Consider the following 27,139-nt stretch of genomic DNA (forward strand, 5'->3'; position numbering starts at 1 on the left):
GTAGGTGGATAACACATAGCCACAAACTGAAGTGCAGAAAGGTTTGGGTATTGGCCCTTAAGTACCAGGACTGGATTAGACTAGATAATGTTCTTGTGCTCCAAAAGTTAGGATCTGAGTTTCTTTTTTTAATAGATTCTTGGGTAAACTCAAGAATGGAATTCCAGAGGTAAGGAACGGCAAGAAAGAATGTTTTAGAGGAGTGGAGGATATGGCCAGGAACATATAGAAAGAAAAGTGAAAAAATGCAGTGAGCAGCAGAGCAGTCAAGGGCGTTGAATGTTAGAAGGATTTTATATGCTGTTCACCTTTAAATTAACTTCCAGTATAATGTAGAGTGCTATTTTGAGACAATTTTTTTATTTGTAGTTTTTTAATTATTTATCTTTTTGTTCAGCAACTAGGGTCTGAATGAGAAACTCAAATATAAATAAGAGTGGAAAGATAAGTAATAATGAAATTGTAGCCTTACAGAGCAATAGTTTTTTGGCTGTTGGGGCCAGTGACCTCCATTACTAAGCTGGAAAGAGACAGAAGAGGATGGCAAATAATTTATTATTTTTTATAGTTTTTGAATGAAAACCAATTGAAAACTTGCCAAGAATCGGCCATTCTATAACATTCTAAAAATTAACCTGAATGTGAACCAACCCTTTAACGCCATGATAGGGATTTTACCAGAGGAAGAACAGGATGATTCTAACAGTGTCTCAAAATATTAGTCTGCCATACTATGTGTAAATTTAAAAGGAACCACCCTTTTAAGCACCTTAACTATAATCAATCAGTTTAAAGTAGGATTATTTAATTTCATCTTGAAACACTGAGATATGTTTGATATTTCTGCCATTTTAATTTTTCTTGGTCATTGCATATCATGGCTATATATAGTGTTTTAGAGTTTATCAAGGGAGACATTATTTCTACTGGATCAGACTTTGATGAACTATTTTTGTCCACAGCAGCAGCTGTTTGGACCACCTGGCAGTGCTCCAGTCTCAGTAAAGCAGAATAGAGATTTTGCCATTAGAGATAACGGTATAACTACTTTATTAAGCGCATAAGTTCAAATAGAGAATTTAGCTAAATTAAGTGCCATGCTCTCCAACCAAGTACTACAGGCCAGTATGTTTTAAGACGCACAGTCCTGAAGAAAAGTACAGCACTAAATTCCCCCATGTCTAGTAAGCATTTTGCCTTTTTAGCTTATTTTGGCCACTGAGGGCACTTTAGATGAAACATAGATGTACTGTTGTAGTTGTAATGTTATCTAAGCCTGTATTTTTCACTGAATGTTAATTTAAAGATAAATTCCACCTCCTCTGTCTTGGGGTGTTTTTGTATAAAAAAGAATGGTTACCTAGTCTTCTGAAAAAAATCATCACTGTCAAACCTAACCTTTCATCTTTTTACTTCTCTTCCAGGGAACCTTGACTGAATTCATGGACCATGGGAGCTTATCTTATGAACTGTAAGTTTTTATCAGGTTTTCAGCTATATTTACTGCTTCAAAGTAATCACTTCCAGAAAAACACATTTCTGGAAAGATAACTTTACCTGTCTTCAGTGCCATGATGATGTTTTTATCTTGCCATTTTAAAGGGGAGATGATCTTCTTGTCTCTTCCAGTGGCATGGAACATTGTGAAAAGTTTGAGATCTCAGAGACAAGTGTGAACAGAGGTCCAGAGAAGATCCGACCAGAATGTTTTGAACTTCTTCGTGTACTGGGGAAAGGAGGTTATGGAAAGGTAAGTTTCTAATGGTGTTCATTTTTATGTGGGCCTGCATATAGAAAACATCAAAGGAATCTTCACCTTATATATTTAATTATCTTAAAGGACATATAACCACACACACAAAAATGTAATTACTGAACAGCCTCTTTGAAATCTTTCAATACCTGCCACACTGGTTCTCCAGAGGTTAATAGTAAGGCTGCTACATCTCCTTAATCACTTAGATTTTCTTTCCCTCCTGTAACCCACTCAGCCTCCATGCTCGGGAATTTGCTTTGATTCCTGGCTTGCCAGACATGCTCAGTTGTTCTAAGCTCAGATTACTAATCACACCCCCCAGTCTAGCAGCTAGTGAAGATATGGCATTGCTGGTTCCCATAGAAACTCCGCTCTAGCTGTCTACTTCAGTCTTTTTCTCTTGAGCTCAGCTTTACCATTACAGTGCTCAAAAAAAGCAGAACTTTTTCAGAGACAGTTCTGCCTGTTTGAGCCTGCATTGTTGATGAAATGTATGCTGAATAAGGGTCTGTGTATGCTGTTTGCAGATTTAAATGTAACTGATTATGTATCAGAGGAAAAATGGCCACCAGGTGAAAGCTACTATTTGCTTTAGGAAAATGTGATGGTGCTGGCAAATGGACGGGCTATATGCAGTACAAATGATGCCATTTGGGTGGGGGAGATGTGCCCAACTGATATACATTGTAGGCAAATGTAGGCTTTACATGTCCTTTAAAATACAACTGTCATAAAGGTTAGGTTGTGTCGTACCAAGTTTGCCAATCAGAATGTTAGATTAACTCCTGTAAAACGTTAACTGATATATTGGGAAACTTTTATTAACTACCTAGGATTTTTATCCCATAGGTAATCCCATATAAATCTTTACTTTAACCCTTTCACTGCCAGCCATTATAGGACAAAGTGGAACTTCTACTGCCAGACAATTTTTGAAGATTTTTCACTTTAGGGGCCTTTCCTTGGGGGGACTTTTAGTTTACCCAGGAAAACAATATATTGTTTTTTTCAGGACAACCTAAGCTTTTAAAATATGGTAGAATTTTTGTGTAATTCCTATTGTGTAACAAGATATAGGCTTCTAAATGTCTAAAAAATAAATATTTTCCATAATATAAACACATATACCAGAAACAAAAATTATTTTTTGCATGAAAATACAACAGATTTGGAATGTCCCATGTCTCCTAAACGCGCCAATACCAAATATATATAGTTTTATGGAAATTTCTCACTTGTATAGGTCAAAAACTCCCTGCAGGACACTACCAAATTTCCAGAGCACTGCTCTAGAAAGCTGAATACTTTAGATTTCAAGGCCAAAAATTCCACTAACAGAAGGTTTATCCCAGAAAATTATACATTTTTAGAAAGAACAGATTTTGGGGAATCCAGAATAGGCACAACTGTCGTCCTCCAACGTCCAAACTACCAAGTTGCAATGCTTTCCAAGTTATTGGTTTTTATCAAAATTTGTGAATTTTTTTAAAGATCGTTTCAAAGCTTCCGGTCTATAGTATCTTACCTCCTAAAGGTCATAAAGTAACCAGATAAAACACCCTAAATATGAACGCAAGGGGTCCACTGAACAGTTTGATGCCCAATATGCATAGGTTTACCTAACTGTGGCATGTAGGGGCCCCAATGGGAACATACCCCCATATGATCTATCATTTCTGTCATTTCAGCCTCGCAAAATCAACACATTTACATCATTTTATGTAAGATAAAGCTACAAAAAGTACACTCACCCCAGAAAGCCATATATTTGTGGAAAGTACACATTCTGACAAATTGGTAAAGAGTCCTTTCTACACCAAAATACCAATCTGCAAAGCTTTCCTAAAGTTAGTGGTTTTTATGACATTTTAGAAAATCGCATAAAATGTTGCAGTTTACCGCATTTATCTCACACAATTTCTTGCATACAATGGCAAATCACCCCAAATAGGAACACCAGAGGTCTGCTAAACAGTTTGATGCCCAATATGCATAGATATACCAAAGTCTGTGGTGTGTACTGAACCTAAAATGAAAATAGCGCATATGGATTTCTCGCCTGCCAACTCAGCTTTTGCACACAGAGCCTCCTGACTGCGTATTATGTGCCGTAACACCCCCTAACTATACAGAGACCCCCAGAAAACCATATATGTTTGTAAAGTACACATAGGTAAAGTAATTTTTCTACACCAAAGTTACACATGGCAAAGCTATGCTAAAATCGGTTCAGGAACACTAATACAGGGATAAAAATGCAAAAAAAATCATACAAATTGTGCAAATCAATAAAACAACAAAATAAGTCGTATGACAGCATAATTAGTGGTCAGAATATCTGATCCAATAGTCACGCTGTCAAAATAAACAGTTTTTAGGGGAAAAAAAGTAAAAAGTTGTGTGACAGTGTCCAAAGTGGAAAAAAAAACAAAAACCTGTGCTAAATTGTGTGTTGTGTGTGTAAATGTATATGTGTGTTTAAAAGTGTGTATAAATGAAAATAAAATCGCGCTTGCCTGGTCCTCCATGCTGCAGCCCTCGGCAGGAAGTAGGTGGCAGGCGGCGCTGGGGGGGAAGGAGAAAGCAGTACAAGCAGCAGACGTGATTGCGTCTGCTGCTTGTAGGTCGGTCTTGCGATGCCGAGGGGGTTGGGGGCACATCTGTCTCTCTTTTGCCGCCGGTGCAGAGAGAATCGCTTAGGTACCAATAACATAGGTACTACGTTGTTGGCACATAACTGCTTTTTTTAAAACAACGTAGTACCTACGTTGTTGGATGGGAAAAGGTTAAAGTTCCCTTGGCAAATTTATTCAAATGTAACGAAAAAAGCACAGCACTTTTAGTCTGTACTCCATGCATCAGTAGGAGAGAGAGCTATTTACAGCTGTTCTACACCTTTTCTAGAAATTGCCCTTCCAGCTCAGAGTGACTTATGGGTTTGCTTTTCACTCAGCTGGGCTATAAGGTGAAAGATTGGCAGGGTTGCCCAAATATTAGTGAGGATCAAGCTGGTGACCAGGGGATCATAGCAGTCATGCAATGCCAAACACAACTTTATTAGCTCAGCTTATGTATGTGTGTTTGTCTAAATCGCTATGTAATGCAATGAAATAGCGTTCATCAGAAAGAGATGAAAATACATCCGTTAATTCTGGGCACCCCTGACTTAAGGCCTAATGTACTGCTGAGCAGGAAGGTGGGATTTATTTATAAAGCGCCAACATATTCCGCAGCGCTGTACAATAAGTGGGTTTCATACATTAGAGATACAGAGTAACATATAAAGCAATCAATAACCGAGACAAGAGGTGAAGAGAACCCTGCCCAAAAGAGCTTACAATCTACAATATAAAAAATCCCTTGGGCATTGATTTAAGTGATACTAACAATTAGGGGCAAATTTAAGAATGCTAGATTCTTCCCAAACTTCATCTGAATAGCACGATTCGTGCAAATCGGGTTTTTCTTTTCCCCCATAAAAAATAAAAAAATCCGATTTGCACAAAGCATACTATTCAGATGAAGAGACCATGAAAGAGTTTGGGAACGCTTGTGTGGTTTTAGTATTTGAATGCTTGAGCATTCTTAAATCTGCCCATTGTTGATTTAGATCACTACATATTGTTTGCCCATTTCTTTTTAGTTTTGGCTCATATTTCTAAAATATTTGCAAGAATACAATGTTCCTAAATGTGGAACACCAGTGATTCAGACTTATATTTATGTTGTATAGGTTTTTCAGGTGCGGAAAGTAATTGGAGCTCATACAGGAAAAATCTTTGCAATGAAAGTGCTTAAAAAGGTAAGAATTTTATCAAACGTTTACTTAGCACATAATTGATTTTAATTTTGGTAATTGATGGGTGTATTAACTTTATCACAGCAATGCCCACATTTATACCCTGTTTTTTTAGATCTTGCGTTTGGATCCACTGTTTATTATACTTTCATGCGCATGAATTAGTAACATGAACTGTGCTGCTGAGATGGCATACATAAGTATATGATGCACAGCTCAGTTAAGCATCTGCAGAAGCAAAAACATGTTGACTGTTTGATGCATATTAGGACTCCATTGAAGTCTGGTGGTATCACTTATTAGCTTAAATTCATTATTCACTGAATATGGAGGTTGCTGTCTGTACACTTTTGTAGTATATAAAGGGAAACAATGCCTTGAAATCTGTCTGCATGTGAATATCGGTGCATTGTACTGCTATACATTAGCTTTATACAGTAAGGTGGCTTTTTACTGTCAGATTTTTTAGCAGTAAAAGTTACGATTTTTATGAGAGATACTATGTTCTTTTTCTCGCAAAGTTTAGGTTTTGTGCTTTTCGGGCAGCCTATCTTGCTGGACATCTGTACTTCCAGTAGTGCATCCTTAAGTATATTTATATAAAACAGTGTAGGTGTGGTGACAAGTAAACAACAAAATAGAAAAAAAAGAAAAGATTTAATGTAGCATATTGTAAATTGATATAACAAAAGTAGCTAATAAGAATACTACAGTCACACTGAGAAGTGGCATAAGCAAAGGCCACCCACTAGCCCCCCACCCAAACATATATTATATGTATCTAGTCTGTATAGTATACCAGTTGAGACTGTAAAATGCCACACATCCATAAAATCAGCCTTTTATTTAAATTCTAGTGGATCCAGTAGAACATCTAAACTGTCTGATTTGTTGCACATGGGAAAATGTATTACTGACTCCAAAATGCATCTTATTTCACAAAGAAGGAATAATGAGCTCCTTTTTAATTTTGTGTGATGAATATCAAGGATTTGCGGTTACTATGGAAACGTCAAACCATCTTCTGCTGTTTTATCTTCTAGGCAATGATTGTTCGAAATGCTAAAGACACAGCTCACACTAAAGCAGAGCGGAATATTCTCGAAGAAGTAAAGCATCCTTTCATCGTGGATCTTATTTATGCCTTTCAGACTGGTGGAAAACTCTACCTCATCTTGGAGTATTTGAGTGGTTAGTTTGGCCTTATGGGTTCCATTATATAAGTTCCCGTTGTAACAACATTAATTTTAAACAGTGTGTAGTTTTGTGGGTTCTGTAGAATGGTATGGCATGTACACACAAGCATGACAATTACTTGTGAAATTCCAATGTGTCTTTTGCCAGGCTGAAGCTTATGTTGGTTAGAAATCTTTAGTTAGGGAACCATACTGGATTTGGCCTTTTTTCATTTGAGGTGCTGTCTTCCATTTCTAGTGGGTGCTCCTTGTGCTATGTTATCCTTCATTTAGCATCCCCCTGCCCCCTTCTTTTCTTTCTTGACTAACTCTTGCTTACTTAATACTGATAACCCGCTTTCTTGAAACTTTTGGGAACACCAGCTATCAGGTCTCTCTTCGACCATAGTTAAAGAATATATCCTCAGGATAGAATGTGAAGTAAATTTCATTTGTTTAGCAGGATGAGAAGCCATGTTCCTATTTCCACTAGATTGTATTTTTTCTTCTATCACTGAGGATTGAACGCTTTTACAGTGTAAATAACTAAAACATTTTTGCACACAGGTGGAGAACTCTTCATGCAGCTAGAAAGAGAAGGGATATTTATGGAGGACACAGCCTGGTAAGTTAGCAACAGATCATTGTTGTCTCAGTTTATTTTAAATTAAAAAAAACCCAAAAAACTGCAAAAGGGATACTATTAATATTCTGTTAATTTTTTTTCTTAATCATTATCTGAATATTGTTTTTTTCTACAAAAAACAAATGTGTTATTGACTAGTTCATATATTTAACAGTTAACATAGTTAATTTAGGTTGAAAAAAAAAGACCAAAGACAAGCAAGTTCAACCCATCCAAATTCACCCCAGTGCATATAAAGATATGCACTGGAAATTGTTTTCTTTGGTTATTTTGTATGTTTTCTTCTATGTTAATATATACAACCTTCTATTGTACAATGTTAATAATATAGTTTTGCAAAACATTATCAGAACCTAATCAGATTTGAGACTAGTTACAATGCCAACCTCAAAGTTATTAATACATTAAAATGCAAAGGGCTAAGGACAGACATTTGTTGTACTCCACTAACAACACTGATCCAATTACAAAATGTTCCATTTACCACCATGCTTTGTAATCCATACTTCAGCCCATTCTATATCCAAGTACAAATATTATATTCTAGGTCAAAATTACTTTAGTTAATAAAGTTTTGGTACTATATCAAATGCTTTAACCAAAGCTTAGTAGATTACATCTACTGCCCCCGTATTTTTCCCTGATTCCGAAAATTAAAAGGGAACCATTATCTGGACAAAAGCACCAATGTGGTGCACAGATTCTTGGGGAAGTTATCGGTATGTGTATCATGGTTTTCTTTCAGTCTGTGGAATCAAGTATGTCTGTTTATAAACTTTTTCAACGTAAACTGCCTAAATTACCTCACTGCAAAATTAGTGATGAGCGTATCTGTCCCATTTCACTTTGCTAGAAAAATATGCAATGGCAAACGTGCAAACTTTTTTCACGCCACTGCAACCTTTTTGCAGCCATTGGAGTCTGTGGGTTTTTTTTTTTTTTTTTTTTTTTTTTGGGGGGGGGCAGCGCCTGGTGAAAAATTTTGCTCATTACTAGTCAACAAGGGTGTGTGGGGTATGTTTTCCCTTTTAAGGAGAAGGAAAGGTAAAAACTAAGTAAGCTTTATCAGAAAGGTCTATGTAAATAAAGCCTTTCAAAATAAACAGGATTTCTTGTCTCTTTGTTTTCCTGTGCCACAGACACGCATCTCTCCCCTCTCCTGCTCCCCCCTCCCTCAAGAATGCTAAAAACTCCCTCCCCCCCTTTAGGAATTTGTGATCTGAGCTAATCAGCAGGAAGCTTCCTCATAAAGGTGGCAATACATAGGCCAATTCTAGCTGCCAATATCGGTCCCTTAGACCGTCTCATCAGCTTATCGGGCCGAGTATGGGCACTAACAACGGGCCTTCCTGACTGATATCTGGCCTGAAATCGCCCAGTTATCGATCAGGCAGGTTTAAAAATTTAGTCGGGCCGGGGACCGCATCGGCTTGTTGATTCGGTCCCCGAACCGACTGTGCCTATACCCGTTGTTCTAATTCGATTGTTTGGCCCCAGGGCCTCAGCGCGTATGGCCACCTTTACTAACTGCACATGTACATTGGTGTTGGAGCAGGAGCGAGGCATTATGGGAATTTTATTTTTTTATTTTTTGAGGCTTCCGATCATCTAAATATGGGGAGACTTAAGGGCACTATTGAGAGAACTGAAGGTTAGCCTGCATCTTGAGATTAACTCTTTATTAGCCTTTCCTTCTCCTTCAAAGGGACTTTAACAGGTTGTATTTGGTTATTTATTGAAAACTAGAGAATCGGAGAAAAACTAAAAATTGTTTTTACATTCTTTAAAGATCCATTGATCTTTTATACTTAAATATGTGTGCAAAAATATGAATAAACACTTTTTAACACAAATCTTTTTTCAGTTTTTATTTGGCAGAGATCTCAATGGCTTTAGGACATTTACATCAGAAAGGAATCATTTACAGAGATTTGAAACCAGAGAACATCATGCTTAATCATCAAGGTGGAGATACAGTAAATAGTTCATGTTAAATAATTTGCATGAGTGATTTTCTACTTGTAATTAAAGGAATTCAGATATATTGTTGTGAAAGAGTGGCAGTGTAAGAAATACATTCAGCAATCTCTGGGTGGCATAATCATCATATGTTTTAATGAGATCTCTGCTTTATACAATAAGCTGTCTTTAAGAAAAATGTGACCACTGTTTGCTCCTGGTGGTTGTTGTGTATTGGCATATTGCTCTATGCCAGTGCTGTCCAACTGGCGGCCCGCGACCCTCCTCTGTGTGGCCCCCCACCTGTCTGGCTGCTTTGATGGCTTATCTTTGAGTAAACTTTAAATGGTATCAGTACTGAGATTAACTGGCCCCCTGCATGGTTCAAACCTCAGATTCAGGCTGTAATCCCTCTGTATTGTTTAAATATGTAATCCCCTGTGTTGTTCACACCTTTTAATCCTTGCATTGTTCAACCACTGCATTGTTCACACCTCAGGCACAGGCTGTAATCACCCCCATTGTTCACACCTCAAACATTGTAGGTACTGCCTGGACTATGCTGCCAGAGCATAGGGTAGGCAGATTATGGCACACACAAGCAGCATAGAGCAGGGAGGGTATGCACACACAGGCTGGTAGGGCAGGCAGAGTATGGCACACACAGGCAGAACAGGGCATTTAGAGTATGGCACACACAGGCAGAACAGGGCATTTAGAGTATGGCGCACACACAGGCAGCATAGGGCACTTAAAGTATGGCACACACAGGTAGGGCAGGCAGAGTGCTGCCTGTGTGTGCCATACACTGCCTGCCCTATGCTGCCTGTGGGAGGTGAACATGGCAGGGGTTTGTTCTGGGTGTTTGTTAGCAGTTGGAAATAGCCATTAAATGGTCCCTAAAGTATGTAATTATGTGCTGGGGGTTGCTGTGCTATCCACAGGGGAGGAGGAGGCATATGGATTTAAGGGTATATCTTAATATGACATAATATAATTCTTTTACATATGAATGACGGTAGATATTCCTGCAGTAAGGACCAAGCATTTGGGTTTTTGCTGCACTACCACCATTGTGATAAAATAGGTGTGGTTTGAAGTGGGTGTGGTTTTAAAAAGGGGAGTGGTCAAAAGTGGCTTCCATTAGCAGCCCTCCACCATGTAGGCGAGAGAAATTCCAGCCCTCGGCACCACAGAAATTGGACAGCACTGCTCTATGCAATCTTTAGTAGTCCGTCCGTCAAGAGTTTCTATATACTGACTTGGTCTAGAAATTTGCTTTATTATATTAACCTATGTTACTACTAGATTGCTAACAACCATAGCTATCATTCCCACCACCATTTTAATTCTAGGTTATCTTTTGACCCCACAGATAATTGCTGCAGTCTGTTTTGGATTAATAGCTGAGCTAGCAAACTGCCAGTCTGAAGTAGATCACAATTATTGATTAGTGTGCAGACGGCGTGTCTGATAATTTGAAGAGTAGAGGCCTGCGGTCATCATAGGGCTTTTGCTGGTGTTGGATTAATAGATGTAGTAAGAATAGAGGCAGCCAGCTGAAATGTATACTCCCAAAGCTGTTTAACCATAGGGCATTACCACCATACATGTAGATGGGAGCCTAGATTTCCACATCCTCTGAAACACTAGCAGTTTTGGTTTAAAATTTTGGACTGCGTACAGAGTGAGGCAGTTTTCATTTTATCTATAGTCAATTATGGTTACTATAGTTTCTCTGAAATAGATCACTGCCACATCTCCATATGCTGCTGTCTTTAGATGATAAGCAATAAAATTACAGTTACTCTATATGTCAGTTCACCGATATACGCCAAGCTACCAGTTCAAGCTATACCTGCTGTCTAAAAAATTTTTTTTTATAGCCAGAATTATGTTGCCCCTCCTTAAGGGAATGCCTATAAATAGTATTAATTAATTTCAGTTTACCATGTTCTTGCCTATTCAAGATGATTGGACTTTATTTTGGGCTTTCCTAGCTGTTAAGTTGTTCTTCTTGTAAGCCACAGTCAAATTTAGTAGCTACCTTAAATTTTATGCAGATATTCAACTGAATATAACTAGCAATGAGCTGTACTTCTGAATGTGTTTTATGGTTATATAATTTTTTTTTTTCGTGTGCTAATATGTAATAATAAAATGCTTTACTGTAACTTATTACGGTAATAATGGGTGTTTTATAGATATTGCTATGTTTATACATCTCCAGAATCTTATGGCATTTGTGGCTTTACATTTTGATCTGCATGTCAGGTTTTAGTATTGCAAAAATGTATATTTTTTTTTAACTGTAGTTTAGGAATTGCATTTATATATGTATGTATATACATCCTAAACAATATTAACAAGTTCTATATTATTTTATAGGGCATGTGAAACTTACTGATTTTGGCCTTTGTAAAGAATCTATTCATGATGGCACTGTCACACACACCTTCTGTGGAACAATAGAATACATGTAAGATTTCATGTTTTTTAATAGTTTTTTTTTTTCCTTAGGACAAATTCACAGGGCTGACTTAAATGTGTGTATCCCTTTCACCATACAGGTGAAATCGTAATGGGTATTCACAAACTTATGGTATTCTGACTTTTCATCTTTTAACTAACTTCAATTTGCTTTCTATTTCTTATTCCATAACCTGTGTTTATGTCCTGGTAAAAATGTTATGTATAGTGTATGTACAGTATATACATGCATGAAGAAGGACCAGCACGTCAAACATTTTATTCACCATTATTTATTGTATAACATGTTGCATTTCACATTTTGTTACCTTAGGAAATTTATCAAGCATATTTTTTATAAACATAAATATGGCTATGGCTAAACTTTGCAAAAATAAGTGCTACATTCTTTAATTTTCCTAGGGCACCTGAAATCTTAATGAGAAGCGGTCATAACCGTGCTGTAGACTGGTGGAGCTTGGGAGCCTTGATGTATGACATGCTGACTGGAGCAGTAGGTGCACTGTTGTTTATGCATGATTTGCCTCCAGTGACCAAAATGCTTTTCCTGGAACAGAGGCCTATTAAAGGAACAGTAACAACAAAAAATGAAGGGGTTTACATTAAAACATTATCATGTAAATTGCAATATAATGTACTGCTGCCTTTCACTAAATTGTATGTATGCGTCAGAAAGACTATAGCTCATATAAATAAGCTGCTATGCAGCCATGGAGCAGCCATTTAAGTTGCAAAAATTAAAGACACAGGTGACATAGCAGATAAGCTTTGATGTATAAAATGTTGTTTGGCAGAGTTTATCTATTATCTGCTATGTAGCCATTTAGCCCTATGTATAGCTACTCCCATGGCCATGCAGCAGCTTTGTTTATATAAACTAGTGCTGTCCAGCTTCTTTGGTAAGATTTTTCTGGCCTAAGTGGTGGAGGGCCAGTGATGGTATCCAGCTTTGACCGCACCCCATTTTAAGTCACACCCATGTTATCACAGTTGAAAATGCATGCTTTTCTGTTAAGTCCTCTCCCTCAAAGTATAAACTCACTGCTTACTAGTGTAAAAGTATTTTTGCCTTGAATGCAGATAGCACAACTATAAAGACAAAACAGTGAAAAAACACAGGGCATGCACTGTCTAGTTTATTTGCCATAAGGCTGTGGTTACTGGCTGTTTTGCTGTGTTGTACAATCCACTCCAAAGATCAAGGGCCCACCAACTTTTAACAAATTGTGTCCTATCTAACCGTACTTTTGATTTAAAACTTTTAAATAAGTGGATTATACGAATCGAATCAAGTTTTCTCATCATGAAGTCAGCAGCAGGGTGATGAATTGAGGTAAGAAGCAGGAGAGCAGAGTCAGTATGTAACAGCTGGGAAGGGAGATCAAAGTTTGCAACATTGTTCGGGTGGGCTGAGGAGCAGCTGCATGAAAAGAGGCTACCATGTGGATCAGATGCTTCAAGTTTGGTTCTGACTGATATGTTTTAAATAAACTGCTTTTATTACCTGAAGCTTTGTGAGCCACAAGGTTTCAACCTCTGGGCCGTCAGTTGGACAGTGCTGATATAAACTATAGTGGTGTTTCTGAAGCAAAAACACACCTTTTACCAGTGCAGGCCAACAGTACATTACATTTTAATTACAGTGATGCACTTTTGTTTTTTGGTGTTACTGTTCCTTTAATATAGAAATTGTAAAAGCCTCGCTTTTTTACATTTCCTATGATGTTGTCTTATAGAAATAATTGCAGGGATAACCCTTTTAAAACGAAACATCACAAAACTGGTGTTGAAGGTATTTATTGCCTTTATTGGCTAATTAAGAGGTGATAATATATTGCTTTTTTAACTTAGTTCCTTTTTTAAATTGTTATGAGTATATTGATGCTTCTCTGTTAATGCTACTGATTTCAGGTAACAGTTTTAGCTTTCTCTAACCTGCCAATGTCTTTTAGGCTATCTGTCTTTAAGCTTTTATAGCTATTTAACTATTATAAATTCCTAACAAGGAAACAGAAGGGTAAACATTTTTTGTTTTTGTGTTATAGGGAGACATTAAAGGGGTTGGTTTACCTTTAAATTATCTTTTAGTATGATGTAGAGAGTAGTAGTAGTTTATGGAATATGAATAGAGGAGGGCCTGCATAGAAAGATAAGCAAAAAAAAAAGTAGCAATAACAATAAAATTGTAGCCTCTCAGAGCTACAATAGCTTAGTAGCTTCCAGGGTCAGTGGCCCCTTTTTTAAAGTTTGAAAGAGTTGCAGAGGGAAGCATATAATTAAAAAACTATAAAAGATACAAAATGAAGACCAATTGAATATTTGCTAAATAGGCCATTCTATAACATACTGAGAGTTAACCTGAAGATGTGCCACCCCATTAAAACTTCTAGAATACAATTTCACTGAGCACAGAGTAGGGATTTTTTGTGTTATTATAGTTAAAAGTATTCAGAACAGCACTTCTCTGTTTCATATAAATAAGACCTATTTTTCAACGTTTTTATGCTAAATTATTTCTAATCACCATAAAGTGTATACTTTAACAGGAAATTAGCTGTAACATTTCTAGTTTGTTTGCTCAGTGTTTCTGCTTTACTACTATGCTTTACCGTAAGTATTGTTGCTAACTGTAATGCAGTTTTGTTTTGTGTTCTAGCCGCCATTTACTGGTGAAAACAGAAAGAAAACAATTGATAAAATTCTTAAATGTAAATTAAACCTGCCCCCCTACCTCACTCAAGAAGCCAGGGATCTGCTTAAAAAGGTAGCTATCCTTTTAAGATGTGTAAATCAAAAGCATTTTTTTGTTGCCCCACTAGTGCTTTTCTTCACATAGGAGGAAACTTAATATAATTATTATAAATGTTGTTGCTGATCTGTAACAAAAATTAATTTAATAATAACTTTAATTGGTTAATTTCACTATTTAGGTGGCTGTTTAAAGTGCACCTATCAGGAAAATTCTTCCCTTTAGCCAGAGTGCAGACTTTTATGGGCATGCACATCCAGTAGAGGAAACAATATTCCTATGAAAGGGATTTGTGATGTAAAGCCGATGAAGGGGCAAGGCCCTGAAACATGTATTCTGCTTGACACAATAAATCACTGGTTGAATTGTATCTGTGTGTTGGCTTTGCTTGATTTTGCAGTCCAATTTGAAGGGGTGCCAATCCCCTTTCACTCTGTGCACCGGGTTAGGAGGAAGGAAAAGCCATTAGCCACCAGAATCTTTCTAATTACTAATGGAAACCCTTAAAACTTAGAATTTTTGAAGTAGAGTAATTATAATTTATGCTATGTTAATGACAGTTAAAGCCATTATCAGTAGTATCATCCAAGCAGCTTTTGCTTATGGTTCCCCCACCTTATATACCTAAATGTTTCTATAATAAGTAATAATGTATAGCATAGATTATTATCATCATCTTTTATTTAAGTTAACATGTATTTATACAGCACCAAAAAATGCCACAGTGTTATACAATAAATGGGTGTATACTGTGAACACACAGACTTGCATAAAATAAAGAACTGATAACTGATACAAGAGGTTAAAAGGGCCCTACTGAAAATAAAGCTCAAGGATTTGTAAAATAATACTTATGTAGATTCTGAAGGATGGGCACCTACTGCCAAAAAGTGTATATCATGATCCCCTATAAGGGCCTCTAATAAAAACACCTCAAGATTGTACTGTCTTGGGTGGTGCTTTGCTATGGGGTTTCCGATATAACCCCTATAGAAATCAATGAGGATGGTTCTGTATTAACTCCATATTTGCTGCAGTTGTCATAAAATCACATAATGTACACAAACCCGTAGAATACATAGGCGGATTAGGGTGTGAATAGACAAACAGAGCAACTGCAGTTTAATGGAATGCCTCCATGGCAAAAATGGCAGCTGATAGCACAGTAGTGCTTTTTTCCCTCTGCTTTAGGGTACAATTTTAAAGCTCTTCTTAAATTTAGTGTTATGGTCTAGTTTGAACCAGAAAAATAGGTTGGAGGCATTCTACAGACCCACTCTCTAGACCATTATTATGATACTATATCTACTTTATCATGTATAGTGCCATTGCACTTTACTGCCTTTAACCATTACAGATATTGAATGTCCTTAGATACTGTCTTTTAAGTTTAGTTTATTTCCAAATCGTGTACATTTTTTTTTTTTATTTATATGTATTGTTTTTAATAAAGAAAAAAAAGGAATAAAACACCCAAAACAGGTGACTGAAAGTCAGATTTAAACAATATACTGCTGGCTTTTTGCTATTCTAAAATTCTTCTCCCCCCCCCTCCTTTTTTTTATATTTTATTTTTATAGCTGCTAAAAAGAAATGCTGCATCTCGCCTTGGAGCAGGCGCTGGAGATGCTATAGATGTGCAGGTAAGATTTACCATTTTTCTGCCAAGTAAGCATTTGTATGGTAGTGGTGGTCTTTGAGTTATTTCATATCCTTTATGTTAGACATACCTTTTTTTTTTTTTTTTTTTTTGAACACCCTGAGTGTCTAAGTTGTTCTTCTGATTCTGAGGATTTCTATCCGTTGTATAGTACAAGTATGGGATCCATTATCCAGAAAGTTCAGAATTAAGGGAAGGCCATTTCCATAGACTCCATTACAAGCAAATAATTCTAATGATTACCTCTGTACTAATAAAACAGTACCTTGTACTTTATCTCAACGAAGATATTTATTCTTTTTTTAAGGCAAAACAATCCTATTGGGTTTATTTAATGTTTAAATTATTTTCTAGTAGATTTAAGGTTTTTTTTATATTTTACTCCCACTCTACTTGTTATTTGTTCCAAGGCTTTCTGTCTGGTGAACTATTACCGTAAAAGACTACTCTTGACAAACAGTGGGACTTGTGAAATTCATCCCCATTTGTGCAAGATATGGGAATTCTTTTGTTTTGTATGTGTATGGTTTTGTGTTGTTTTGAGTTTAGGATATGTGGCATTGTGTACTACAATATAAGCAACATTTTCTACAAGCTTTCTGGAACAAATAAAGTTCAACCCATGCTCAGGTAGCTCATTAGCTGTGTTTCAAGAACAAGGTGCACTTTCCTAGACAGTAGGGATATTGGCTGTGAGCTGAGTGTTGGCAAAGGAAGTGAATATTATTAAAGGTTATCTTTTACTTCAAAAGGAAACATGGATCCTTGAAAGCTACATTACCTGCACAATTTTTTTATGCTGGCACTGTAGATTCTATAGCACTTGGCACTAGGGGTTGAGAAATATTTTCAAGTGGTCCTGTCACTAAAATTATACTAAAGTTGTTGGCATGCATTACAGGCATTTTGGATAAATAACCTGATCAGCAACCTTTATTATTGTTGCATTAAGCTCTTTACGGGGTTGTAACATGGTTGTGCAGTTATTTAGAATTAAGTAACCTGGTTAGTAGTCTTAGTAAATATATTGGGGCAGATCTACATTACAGTTAACACATCAGTTTCTGTTAGGATTTCTAGACTGACCAATCTACAGCCAGCCCCTTCTGATAACAACTATTTGAATAGTTGACTTAACATTAATTAGACCCTATGTGGCCAACATTATTGTCCGTTGCCACGCAATTATGGTAATAGTTTAGCAGAGTGTGTGAGAACCATATAATCAAGCACATTATAGATAAAATTTTAAATAATATAGTACCCATTTGAAGTGAAGCCAACAGTATTTTCAATGTTTTAGGGTCACCCGTTTTTTAGACACATCAATTGGGAAGAACTTCTGGCTCGTAAGGTGGAACCTCCATTTAAACCGCTTCTGGTATGTAAACTGTTTTATTATAGGCTTGCAATAGTTTATGAGCTACTGTAATAGTGCAGACATTTCATTTCTAGTGATGAGCAAATTTTTTTTACCAGGTTTTGCCACAAAAAACACGGCCATAGACCCCAATGGGTGAACAAAAAAAAAAGTTATGCAAAAAAAACTACCATTGACTTCAACATATTTCGCTACTTTTTGCTGAAATGGGACAGATTGGCTCATCACTATTAAATTCCTCACTGTTCTCTGTTTTATGCTGCTTTTGATTAAAACACATGTATTTATATTATATTTGCTATTAGATGTCTTAACAGTCTTGTGTCTCATGTTTACAGATAAGATGCAGTTCATCATACAGGGGCTTTAACTAGGATTTTTTTTTTATTTAATATTCTCAGGAAGTTGGAAAATCAAAGTTTTAGTGCAAGAAATATTCTAAACTGTAAATATCTTATAATGAAGGCAGGCAAAAATGTATTCAGTACAAGCCTTATTTTACTTAGTCAATTTTTGTTTTTTTTTTTAATTTATGTAATTTGTGTTAAGAAAATGAGCATATGTGGTTTGGAATTGTTTAGTTTAACAATGTACTACCACTTCATTGGCCACTTTTTAGGCCAGTGAGCATTCAAATCATAATGAAACACATTCTGATTAATTATTGTAAAGCAAAACTGGTAATTTTTATTTACCTGCAAAGCAATCTGAAGAGGATGTCAGCCAATTTGATTCGAAGTTTACACGACAGACCCCTGTGGACAGTCCAGATGATGCCACTCTCAGCGAAAGTGCCAACCAGGTGTTTGTGGTAAGTTATTTGTAAAATTGTTTTTTTTTTTTTTTTGTTTTTTTTAAATACTGCTGACAAGACGTGGTCTAAAACACATAGTGATATACATTTTGATTTTCAGAAATTTTTTTTGAACTAATTTTAGCAGTTTAGCTGTTGTAATATACCGTATATATTATTATACACTTGGTATTGGTACTGGGGACACATAAAGGTTTCCAAATTAGTTGCATTATTGAACTTAAAATGTTTTATATTTTTCTCGTATTATGAAAAATATGTAATTGAATTAACTTAGTCGTATGTCTTGTTGTAGAAGTGGCATAAATGTAAAATACAAAATTGGCAAAATTGTCTGGCACTCAGAATGTTAAAGGGGAACTACCGCAAATATGAACATTTAATATAAATATTATCATACCCAAAGTAAGAAAGTTCATTACTTTTCACTGTCTCAGCATCTCTCTCTTCACTCTCTCTCTCTTAGCAGGAGTTGGGAATCAAATTTTGATTAACATTTAGGTCTAATACAGCCTTTGAGGTGTGCTGCTTTTGCTAAGTACAGTGGAGGAAATAATTATTTGACCCCTCACTGATTTTGTAAGTTTGTCCAATGACAAAGAAATGAAAAGTCTCAGAACAGTATCATTTCAATGGTAGGTTTATTTTAACAGTGGCAGATAGCACATCAAAAGGAAAATCGAAAAAATAACTTTAAATAAAAGATAGCAACTGATTTGCATTTCATTGAGTGAAATAAGTTTTTGAACCCTCTAACAAAAAAAGACTTAATACTTGGTGGAAAAACCCTTGTTTGCAAGCACAGAGGTCAAACGTTTCTTGTAATTGATGACCAAGTTTGCGCACATTTTAGGAGGAATGTTGGTCCACTCCTCTTTGCAGATCATCTCTAAATCCCTAAGGTTTCGAGGCTGTCTCTGTGCAACTCTGAGCTTGAGCTCCCTCCATAGGTTTTCTATTGGATTAAGGTCCGGAGACTGACTAGGCCACTCCATGACCTTAATGTGCTTCTTCTTGAGCCACTCCTTTGTTGCCTTTGCTGTATGTTTTGGGTCATTGTCGTGCTGGAACACCCATCCACGACCCATTTTCAGTTTCCTGGCAGAGGGAAGGAGGTTGTCGTTCAGGATTTCACGATACATGGCTCCGTCCATTTTCCCGTTAATGTGAATAAGTTGTCCTGTGCCCTTAGCAGAAAAACACCCCCAAAGCAAAATGTTTCCACCCCCATGCTTGACGGTGGGGACGGTGTTTTGGGGGTCATAGGCAGCATTTTTCTTCCTCCAAACACAGCGAGTTGAGTTAATGCCAAAGAGCTCTATTTTGGTCTCATCAGACCACAGCACCTTCTCCCAGTCACTCACAGAATCATTCAGGTGTTCATTGGCAAACTTCAGACGGGCCTGCACATGTGCCTTCTTGAGCAGGGGGACCTTGCGAGCCCTGCAGGATTTTAATCCATTGCGGTGTAATGTGTTTCCAATGGTTTTCTTGGTGACTGTGGTCCCTGCTAATTTGAGGTCATTAACTAACTCCTCCCGTGTAGTTCTAGGATGCTTTTTCACCTTTCTCAGAATCATTGACACCCCACGAGGTGAGATCTTGCGTGGAGCCCCAGAGCGAGGTCGATTGATGGTCATTTTGTGCTCCTTCCATTTTCGAACAATCGCACCAACAGTTGTCACCTTCTCTCCCAGCTTCTTGCTAATGGTTTTGTAGCCCATTCCAGCCTTGTGCAGGTCTACAATTTTGTCTCTGACATCCTTGGACAGCTCTTTGGTCTTTCCCATGTTGGAGAGTTTGGAGTCTGCTTGATTGATTGATTCTGTGGACAGGTGTCTTTTATACAGGTGACTAGTTAAGACAGGTGTCCTTAATGAGGTTGACTAATTGAGTAGAAGTGTCTAACCACTCTGTGGGAGCCAGAACTCTTAATGGTTGGTAGGGGTTCAAAAACTTATTTCACTCAATGAAATGCAAATCAGTTGCTATCTTTTATTTAAAGTTATTTTTTCGATTTTCCTTTTGATGTGCTATCTGCCACTGTTAAAATAAACCTACCATTGAAATGATACTGTTCTGAGACTTTTCATTTCTTTGTCATTGGACAAACTTACAAAATCAGTGAGGGGTCAAATAATTATTTCCTCCACTGTAGATGTATTAGAGCTCACTCTTTCAGAATCGCCAGAAATCCTGTCTTTCTACATGAAAGATTTGTACAAAAGTTACTTATTTTGTTAGATTTTGTTTGTGCTAAAAATCAGTTAGCTATAATACATCTACTAGGAACAGGTGCCCCTCGTATAATACATATTGGATCTTACTGTCAATCAAAATCTGACTCCTACATGAGGAGAGAATGAAGGGAGATAGTGAAGAGTAACAGAATTTTTGATAGATTATATTTAGGAAATGTATTTCAGTATGATGAAGCTTATAATTCATTTTTAAAGGGGACTTTTCACCTAGACATAAAAACTACAAATAAACTCCTTTGCAAATGAAACTCAAATTTTTATTTAATAAAACATCCATTACTTTAGGCACATAAAAAAGGATTTTGAATTATTTCTTAGGGTGACAGATCCCCTTAAATTTTGTGATAGCTCCACTTTGAAGAATATTCCTTTGAAGGTTATCAAATTTAGCAATAGTAAAATTGAATTAATAAGCAATAATTTAGCTATTCTGAGATTAATGGGCAGTAATTGGGGGGTTGGAGGCAACACTAAGTGGTATATTTATTATGCTGTGTAAAAAATGTAGTATACATTACTGGTGATGTTGCTTAAGCAGATACTTTGCTTTGGTTGAAATGTAATTGCTGATTAGTTGCCCTGGGCAACATCACAGGTAATGCTTCACTCTACTTTTTACACAGTATGATAAATTTTAAATTTGAACCCTTTTTCCTGCATCTTTTCTCATCTCCTTGCTGTAAAATAACATTTTCTTTAATTAAAATATATTATCTACTGTGGGACAAAAAAAAATAACCTTTTCTTTCTAGGGTTTTACCTATGTGGCTCCCTCTGTACTTGAAAGTGTGAAAGAGAAGTTTTCATTTGAACCAAAAATTCGCTCTCCACGCAGATTCATTGGTAGTCCTCGAACACCTGTAAGGTAAATATTGTTGCAAAGAACCTGACCTGTGTGTGGAAAATATTCTTATTGGATAAATATTAAGCAATTTCTGCTCCACTGATTACAAAGCCAAGTGTTCATTACTTATTTCTACCCTGGAAACAATCTCACAATGTTCCTTTGTCTGGATTTTGGACACAGACGTCATGGAAAAAGAGATTCTGAATTAATTTTATCAATATTTGTGTTCCATGCCTTATAGTTTTTTGTAACAGGTTTAATATATTTTTTGCAGCCCAGTGAAGTTTTCTCCTGGAGATATCTGGGCAAGAGGAGCAGCTGCTGGAACCTCAAACACTCAGACACCAGGGGAATTTCGAATGGAGGCAAGTGGTGTGGAACAAATGGATGTGACTGTAAGCGGGGAAGCTTCAGCACCACTACCAATCAGACAATCTAATGCAGGCCCATATAAAAAGCAAGCTTACCCTATGATTTCTAAGCGACCAGAACATCTACGCATGAATCTATGACAGTGCAGTATTTACAGATAAATTTTGACTTATACAGGTGGTAAAAAAAGCAAGAATTGTTAACTCCTCTTATAACAAGACACGAATGACCCTGTTGGGGGAAGCAAATCATGGAATCAGTTGCTGCGCAGAAATGTTTGAAAAGACTAATGAACATTAATTTTTAATAAATAATATATATATACATATATATATATCAGTGGTGCAAAAAAAAAAAAAAAAAAAAACAAATTCAGTCAAAACTGCTCATTAGAAATGGAGACTACTTATTTGGTGGATTTCTACCTAATTCTTTCCCTGTCAAAGTTGGAAGCTGACAGTATTAATTCAGGCATAAATGCATCCATCACAATGTTTTAGAAGGTCACAAGAATAGATTTTTTTTAAATCTATGTCCAAAATGTATTAAATGGGGCAAAAAATATTCATGATTACATCAAAGCCAAGCCAAACTGTTATACAGTTGATAACATTTGCTGAATGATGCTGTGTGATCAGTACAAATGTTACTATCCATTAATGTGAATGTACAAACTTGCAGTTCCAAACTAAAATAGGGCTAGTTTTACCCAGAATCCAATTAGTTGTCTTCCAGTGTGTTAAAGAAATACCTTCAAATAGGTATCTACATATGTATGATACTTACCTTTCTATCCACTGACATTTCTATAACAGAAATGCTTTACTTCGCTATTCTAGTACATATGCAGGAAAGATAATTATGGTCAGAGGTGTAAATGGATCCATGTACCTTAAAGCGTCTGGATGGTCACAAGTTGCCAATAACCTACTTTCACTTTCCCCTCCTGTTTCCTGTGCTCCCACAGCAACATTGTTCTGAGTGTTCATCTAATAAGAACTTTCAGTACTGGGACTTCACAAATTTTCGATTGTAAAAGTATTACATGGCCTTTATACTCATGTCTTCCATAATGAGAGAAACAAGTCTCAGAAGCTGAACCTTGGGAATGTTATCACAATGCTGGTCTTGTCTTTGATTCTGTATGTATGGCTTAAAGGTACAAAGAAAGAAATAAAGGTAAAATTACCTTGCTTGCCTTAAAGAAATCTGTGGATATCACTTGAGGATTAATGCTTGCAAATCCTTACACTTTTATGCTGTGTGCTTTAGCAACACCAGGCAATCTTGTTTGCCCTGTCTTTGTTTAACATTTAGTCTATACAATTTTAATATAAGCTCTTCTAAAATGGTAGCTTTGGCAAATGTATATTAGCAAGAGTTGGTATCTTCAATGAAACAAAAATGATTTTTAGATATAATAATCAGTTCAGAGTTAATTATGCTGTAGGATGCAAGCCATAGCAAGAATGTACCGAAAATTTAAAATGCCAAGGAGACCAATTAAAGCTTCAGAATGAATGAGTATAGAAAGGCTGTGGATGGCGGACTGAGTGCACTTGTTCAGTCTTCTCTCTTGCAGAGCGTCTTCAGAGACTTAAGTGTTGAAATTCTTAGCAAATGTCTTTGTCTTTCAATTGTAGCTTGTACATTTTTGATCCATATATACTATCAGAACATTGTAAAATGTGTGATGTATGTTACCCCATCTATAGTCAGGTATTTTTCTGTACTTGACTAGCCATTGCATATTATGTAAGGAACAGAAACTTTGCGGCTTTGTCAGGTGTCCCTCTCCACCTTATGCAAAATTTGATTGTGTGCTTTGTTTGCTATTATGATTGAAGCAATTATACAAATTCTGTGCTTCTAAGAATGCTTTATTTTCCAGTGGTGCCTCAATGACAGAAAATGAGCACTTAATTCATAAATAATGTAAAGCAAAAAAAAAAAATGGTTTTGTGTTCTTAGACACTCGCCTACACCATCAGTAGTTTAAGGCAAACTAGGACATTTAAGCTAAGCCAAAGTTATATTGCTAAGTGTTAAGCAATGTTGTACCACAAAAAGGTAGCTAGCCATCTAAATGTTCCACTGTCAAGTAAAATGTTTGGGGTATCTTACATATTTAACACAAATCGGCAATGCACTTATTTGCCTGCAAAATTTTTAATTTGATGAATATTCTCATATTTATCAAAATGTGAGTTTAGAGCTTAACACACACAAAAATCAACCCATGTTCCATTCATTCCTATGGGATTTTTATAAGCATATTTATCAAATGGTGAGTTCTAACTTTCTCCCTATTGATAAATATACTTCTAAAAATCCCATAGGCATGAATAGACTGTTTTATGTTTCACATTTCGATAAATCCACCCCTAAGTCTATAAAAACACAAGCTTCTTCCTACCCAATTTTTGAGCAGGTTTTCTTAGTCTTGTGGTGCTAATTGAATGAAGATTTAATTGGCAAACTATTAATAGATAATATATGCTGAGGTACAATATATTTTTAAAAACAGAATTTCAAAATTCACCTTGCTCTTAGAGTGCTAACAGTTGATTAATTAAATAGGCATGCTGAGCTGGTTTGATGTGGTATATGCAATTCATTCTGTTTCAAAATTTTGTAACAACTCCATAAAAGTTGACAAGCTCATACATAGATTGTAGGTACTTTTAGGAGCATATAAAAAAAAAGCAATGCATACACTGTTTTGGAGTTTGCACATTAAAGGTGGCCGACAAAAGCTGCTGACTTGGTCCTTCCAAAAATTGGGCAGATATTGATCATTCAGGTTTAAAAATCCTGTTGTGGTGAGGGAAGCACTGGCTCCTTGATGCGCCTCATGCTGAGACGGCCAGCATTTGCTGCGGTTTGATGTGATCCTTTGGCCCTAATAAAACCCACCGCAATATGGGCATATCAAGTGGGTCTTTCTGTGTGGCCAGCTATACCTGTGTTTGGTCTGTAGTAGAGGTAATGAATTTGGTAGGGCTTGTTGTTTGCCCCCTTTGTACAGGCTGTGGGCAGACGAGAGAGCTTACATTTTACAGCCTTTTGTCTACTGTCTGCCATCTTCAGTCTCACCCCCACCACCAAATGTCAGGCTACATCCAGTATAAACACACCTTAACTCCAGCTTACTTGCTTGTTAAAGGTTTAAAGGAGAACTAAAGCTTAACCAAAGAATTAGGGCAGAAATGTTGTACATTATAGTTTTGGGCTTCTGTACCAAGATCTGTTCCTTCAAAGATGCCCTCAGTAGCCCCCCCCCCCCCCCCCCCCCCCCCCCATTCTGCTGATTCACTGCACAGGCTCTGTGCTGCTGTCATTTACTGGGCTTAGGGACTGACCCACAATATACTGTATATATACAAAATAAATGTCACCCCCCTCCCAGCAGCCAATCAGCAGAACAATGGGAAGGTAGCAAGATAGCAGCTCCCAGTAGATATCAGAATAGCACTCAATAGTTAGAAATCCAAGTCCGGCTTGGGACTCCTCCAGTAACATGGGAGTATGAGAAACAATAGGTTACCTGAAAGCAGTTCTAATGTGTAGCACTGGCTCCTTCTGAAAGCTCAGACTCAGGCACAATGCACTAAGATGGCTGCCTACACACCATTATTACAGCTAAAAAATATACATTTGTTGGTTCAAGAATTCAATTTTAAATGGGAGAGTGAATTATTTGTAATCAGTGTAATTTAGAAATAAAAAGTATAGCATAAAATCATGACAGTATCCATTTAAGATTGACATTACATGGAAGCCCTAAAACCAGTGCAATTTGCACCAGAATTTAATAATCAGCCCTTTAGTATCAGCTTATATGACAAAATAACCTAATTTTCTGCTTGATAATTTGTGATGACCCTAAGCTCTTTAAACTTTTAAGTACTGGATTATTACTCCTATAGAGATGCTGAACTTTTAGGGTGGTTCAATATTTTCAGTATATAGAAGATGGCATTTCTAGTTATGTTCATGTTTAGGGTTTAGTTCTCCTTTAAGATTGTCAGGGAAGCTTTTTGCAGATAACAGTTTAGTGGATGAAAAGGGGCAGTGTTATATCTATGATAATAGCACCTTCATACAAGGGGATCATTTAACATTTCAATATTTACAGTGTTTTCTTGATGGTATAATCCATGGAATACCGTGCCTGAAGCAGGAAACCAAGAAGTCCTGAAAGCTCACATTTTATAAATTAGCCAATAAAAGTATCGCCTGCCCTACCTTTTGTGGGCTTGAATGCACAGGCAAATAAAGTTGGACATTTTTTGACCTGGCTGCCATCTGTTCTTCTCTACTTTGTGTTAATTCCATTTGCACAAGTGTTATATTAACTCTAGGGTTGCACCGAATCCAGAATTCGGTTTGGGATTTCAGATTTTTCAACAGGAGTCTGAGGAATCCACGATTCTGCCCGATCCAAATCCTTAAAATCACGTGCCTTTTTGTCACATAAACACGGAAGTTGAAAATTTTTTGCTGCACGCGGCTCTCTTTAACCCTTCTGTATTCTAATTTACATTCGGTTCGGTATTTGCCCAAATCCCAAAGCATTTGGGGTTCACCCAAATCCGAATATAGTGGATTCGGTGCATCCCTAATTAACTCGCTGATGAAACCATTCCAGCCACATAAACAAACATGTATTGGCTAATTTGGCTCCCAATGTAGGCTACTTTGCCAGTGAACTGCTAGTTTGGCTTGCAGCTTGCATTCAATGAAAGTCAAGGTAAACCCTCAAAAGTAATGTAAAAGTGTTCAATGATCTAAGCACTTTTGCAGTTTACATTGGAAATTCTGCTAGTCTCTTCTGCTGACCACCGGGGCTAACAGCAAAAACATTTTACAAGAGAATTATTACAATATTGCATAGAGAGGAAACAAAAAAAAAAGTGGAATAATGAGGCATTATCTCTAGTCTTTTCTAAGCAGCAGAAATACAAAGCTTGGTTTCACAAATAGCAATAACTTTATTGCTATATGATATTGGTATATTCGGTATAGCTACAGAAACTAACCATAACATAAATTCTGCATTCCTGGAAGTGGTTTTCCTGTATGTCTAACTTATGCTGTAATGATTAAATGAAAAGCTACAGATTTAGGATCTAATATCTGGAATTTTCTGGGTAAGGTGAATTTCTATAATTTGGATCTCTATACCTGTAGGTTGCTAAAAGTCATTTAAACATGAAATCTATCCTGT

General features: G+C 36.7%; 1 protein-coding gene across 3 annotated transcripts in view; it reads left to right on the forward strand.

Moving 5' to 3' along the window:
- The window catches only part of rps6kb1 (ribosomal protein S6 kinase B1), a 29,360-nt gene that overhangs the window by 1,581 nt on the left and 640 nt on the right, over window positions 1-27,139 (forward strand). The window contains exons 2-15 of one of the 3 annotated variants that reach the window (XM_018091149.2): window positions 1,425-1,471; window positions 1,603-1,750; window positions 5,490-5,558; window positions 6,599-6,746; window positions 7,298-7,355; window positions 9,241-9,341; window positions 11,724-11,814; window positions 12,228-12,318; window positions 14,482-14,589; window positions 16,155-16,217; window positions 17,538-17,615; window positions 18,319-18,426; window positions 21,443-21,555; window positions 21,812-21,902. In XM_018091149.2, the coding sequence (XP_017946638.1) occupies window positions 1,425-1,471; window positions 1,603-1,750; window positions 5,490-5,558; window positions 6,599-6,746; window positions 7,298-7,355; window positions 9,241-9,341; window positions 11,724-11,814; window positions 12,228-12,318; window positions 14,482-14,589; window positions 16,155-16,217; window positions 17,538-17,615; window positions 18,319-18,426; window positions 21,443-21,555; window positions 21,812-21,902 (1,314 nt within the window). 3 annotated transcript variants of the gene reach the window in all.

Source organism: Xenopus tropicalis, chromosome 2, assembly GCF_000004195.4.
Source record: "Xenopus tropicalis strain Nigerian chromosome 2, UCB_Xtro_10.0, whole genome shotgun sequence".
In the NCBI taxonomy this organism is placed as follows: domain Eukaryota; kingdom Metazoa; phylum Chordata; class Amphibia; order Anura; family Pipidae; genus Xenopus; species Xenopus tropicalis.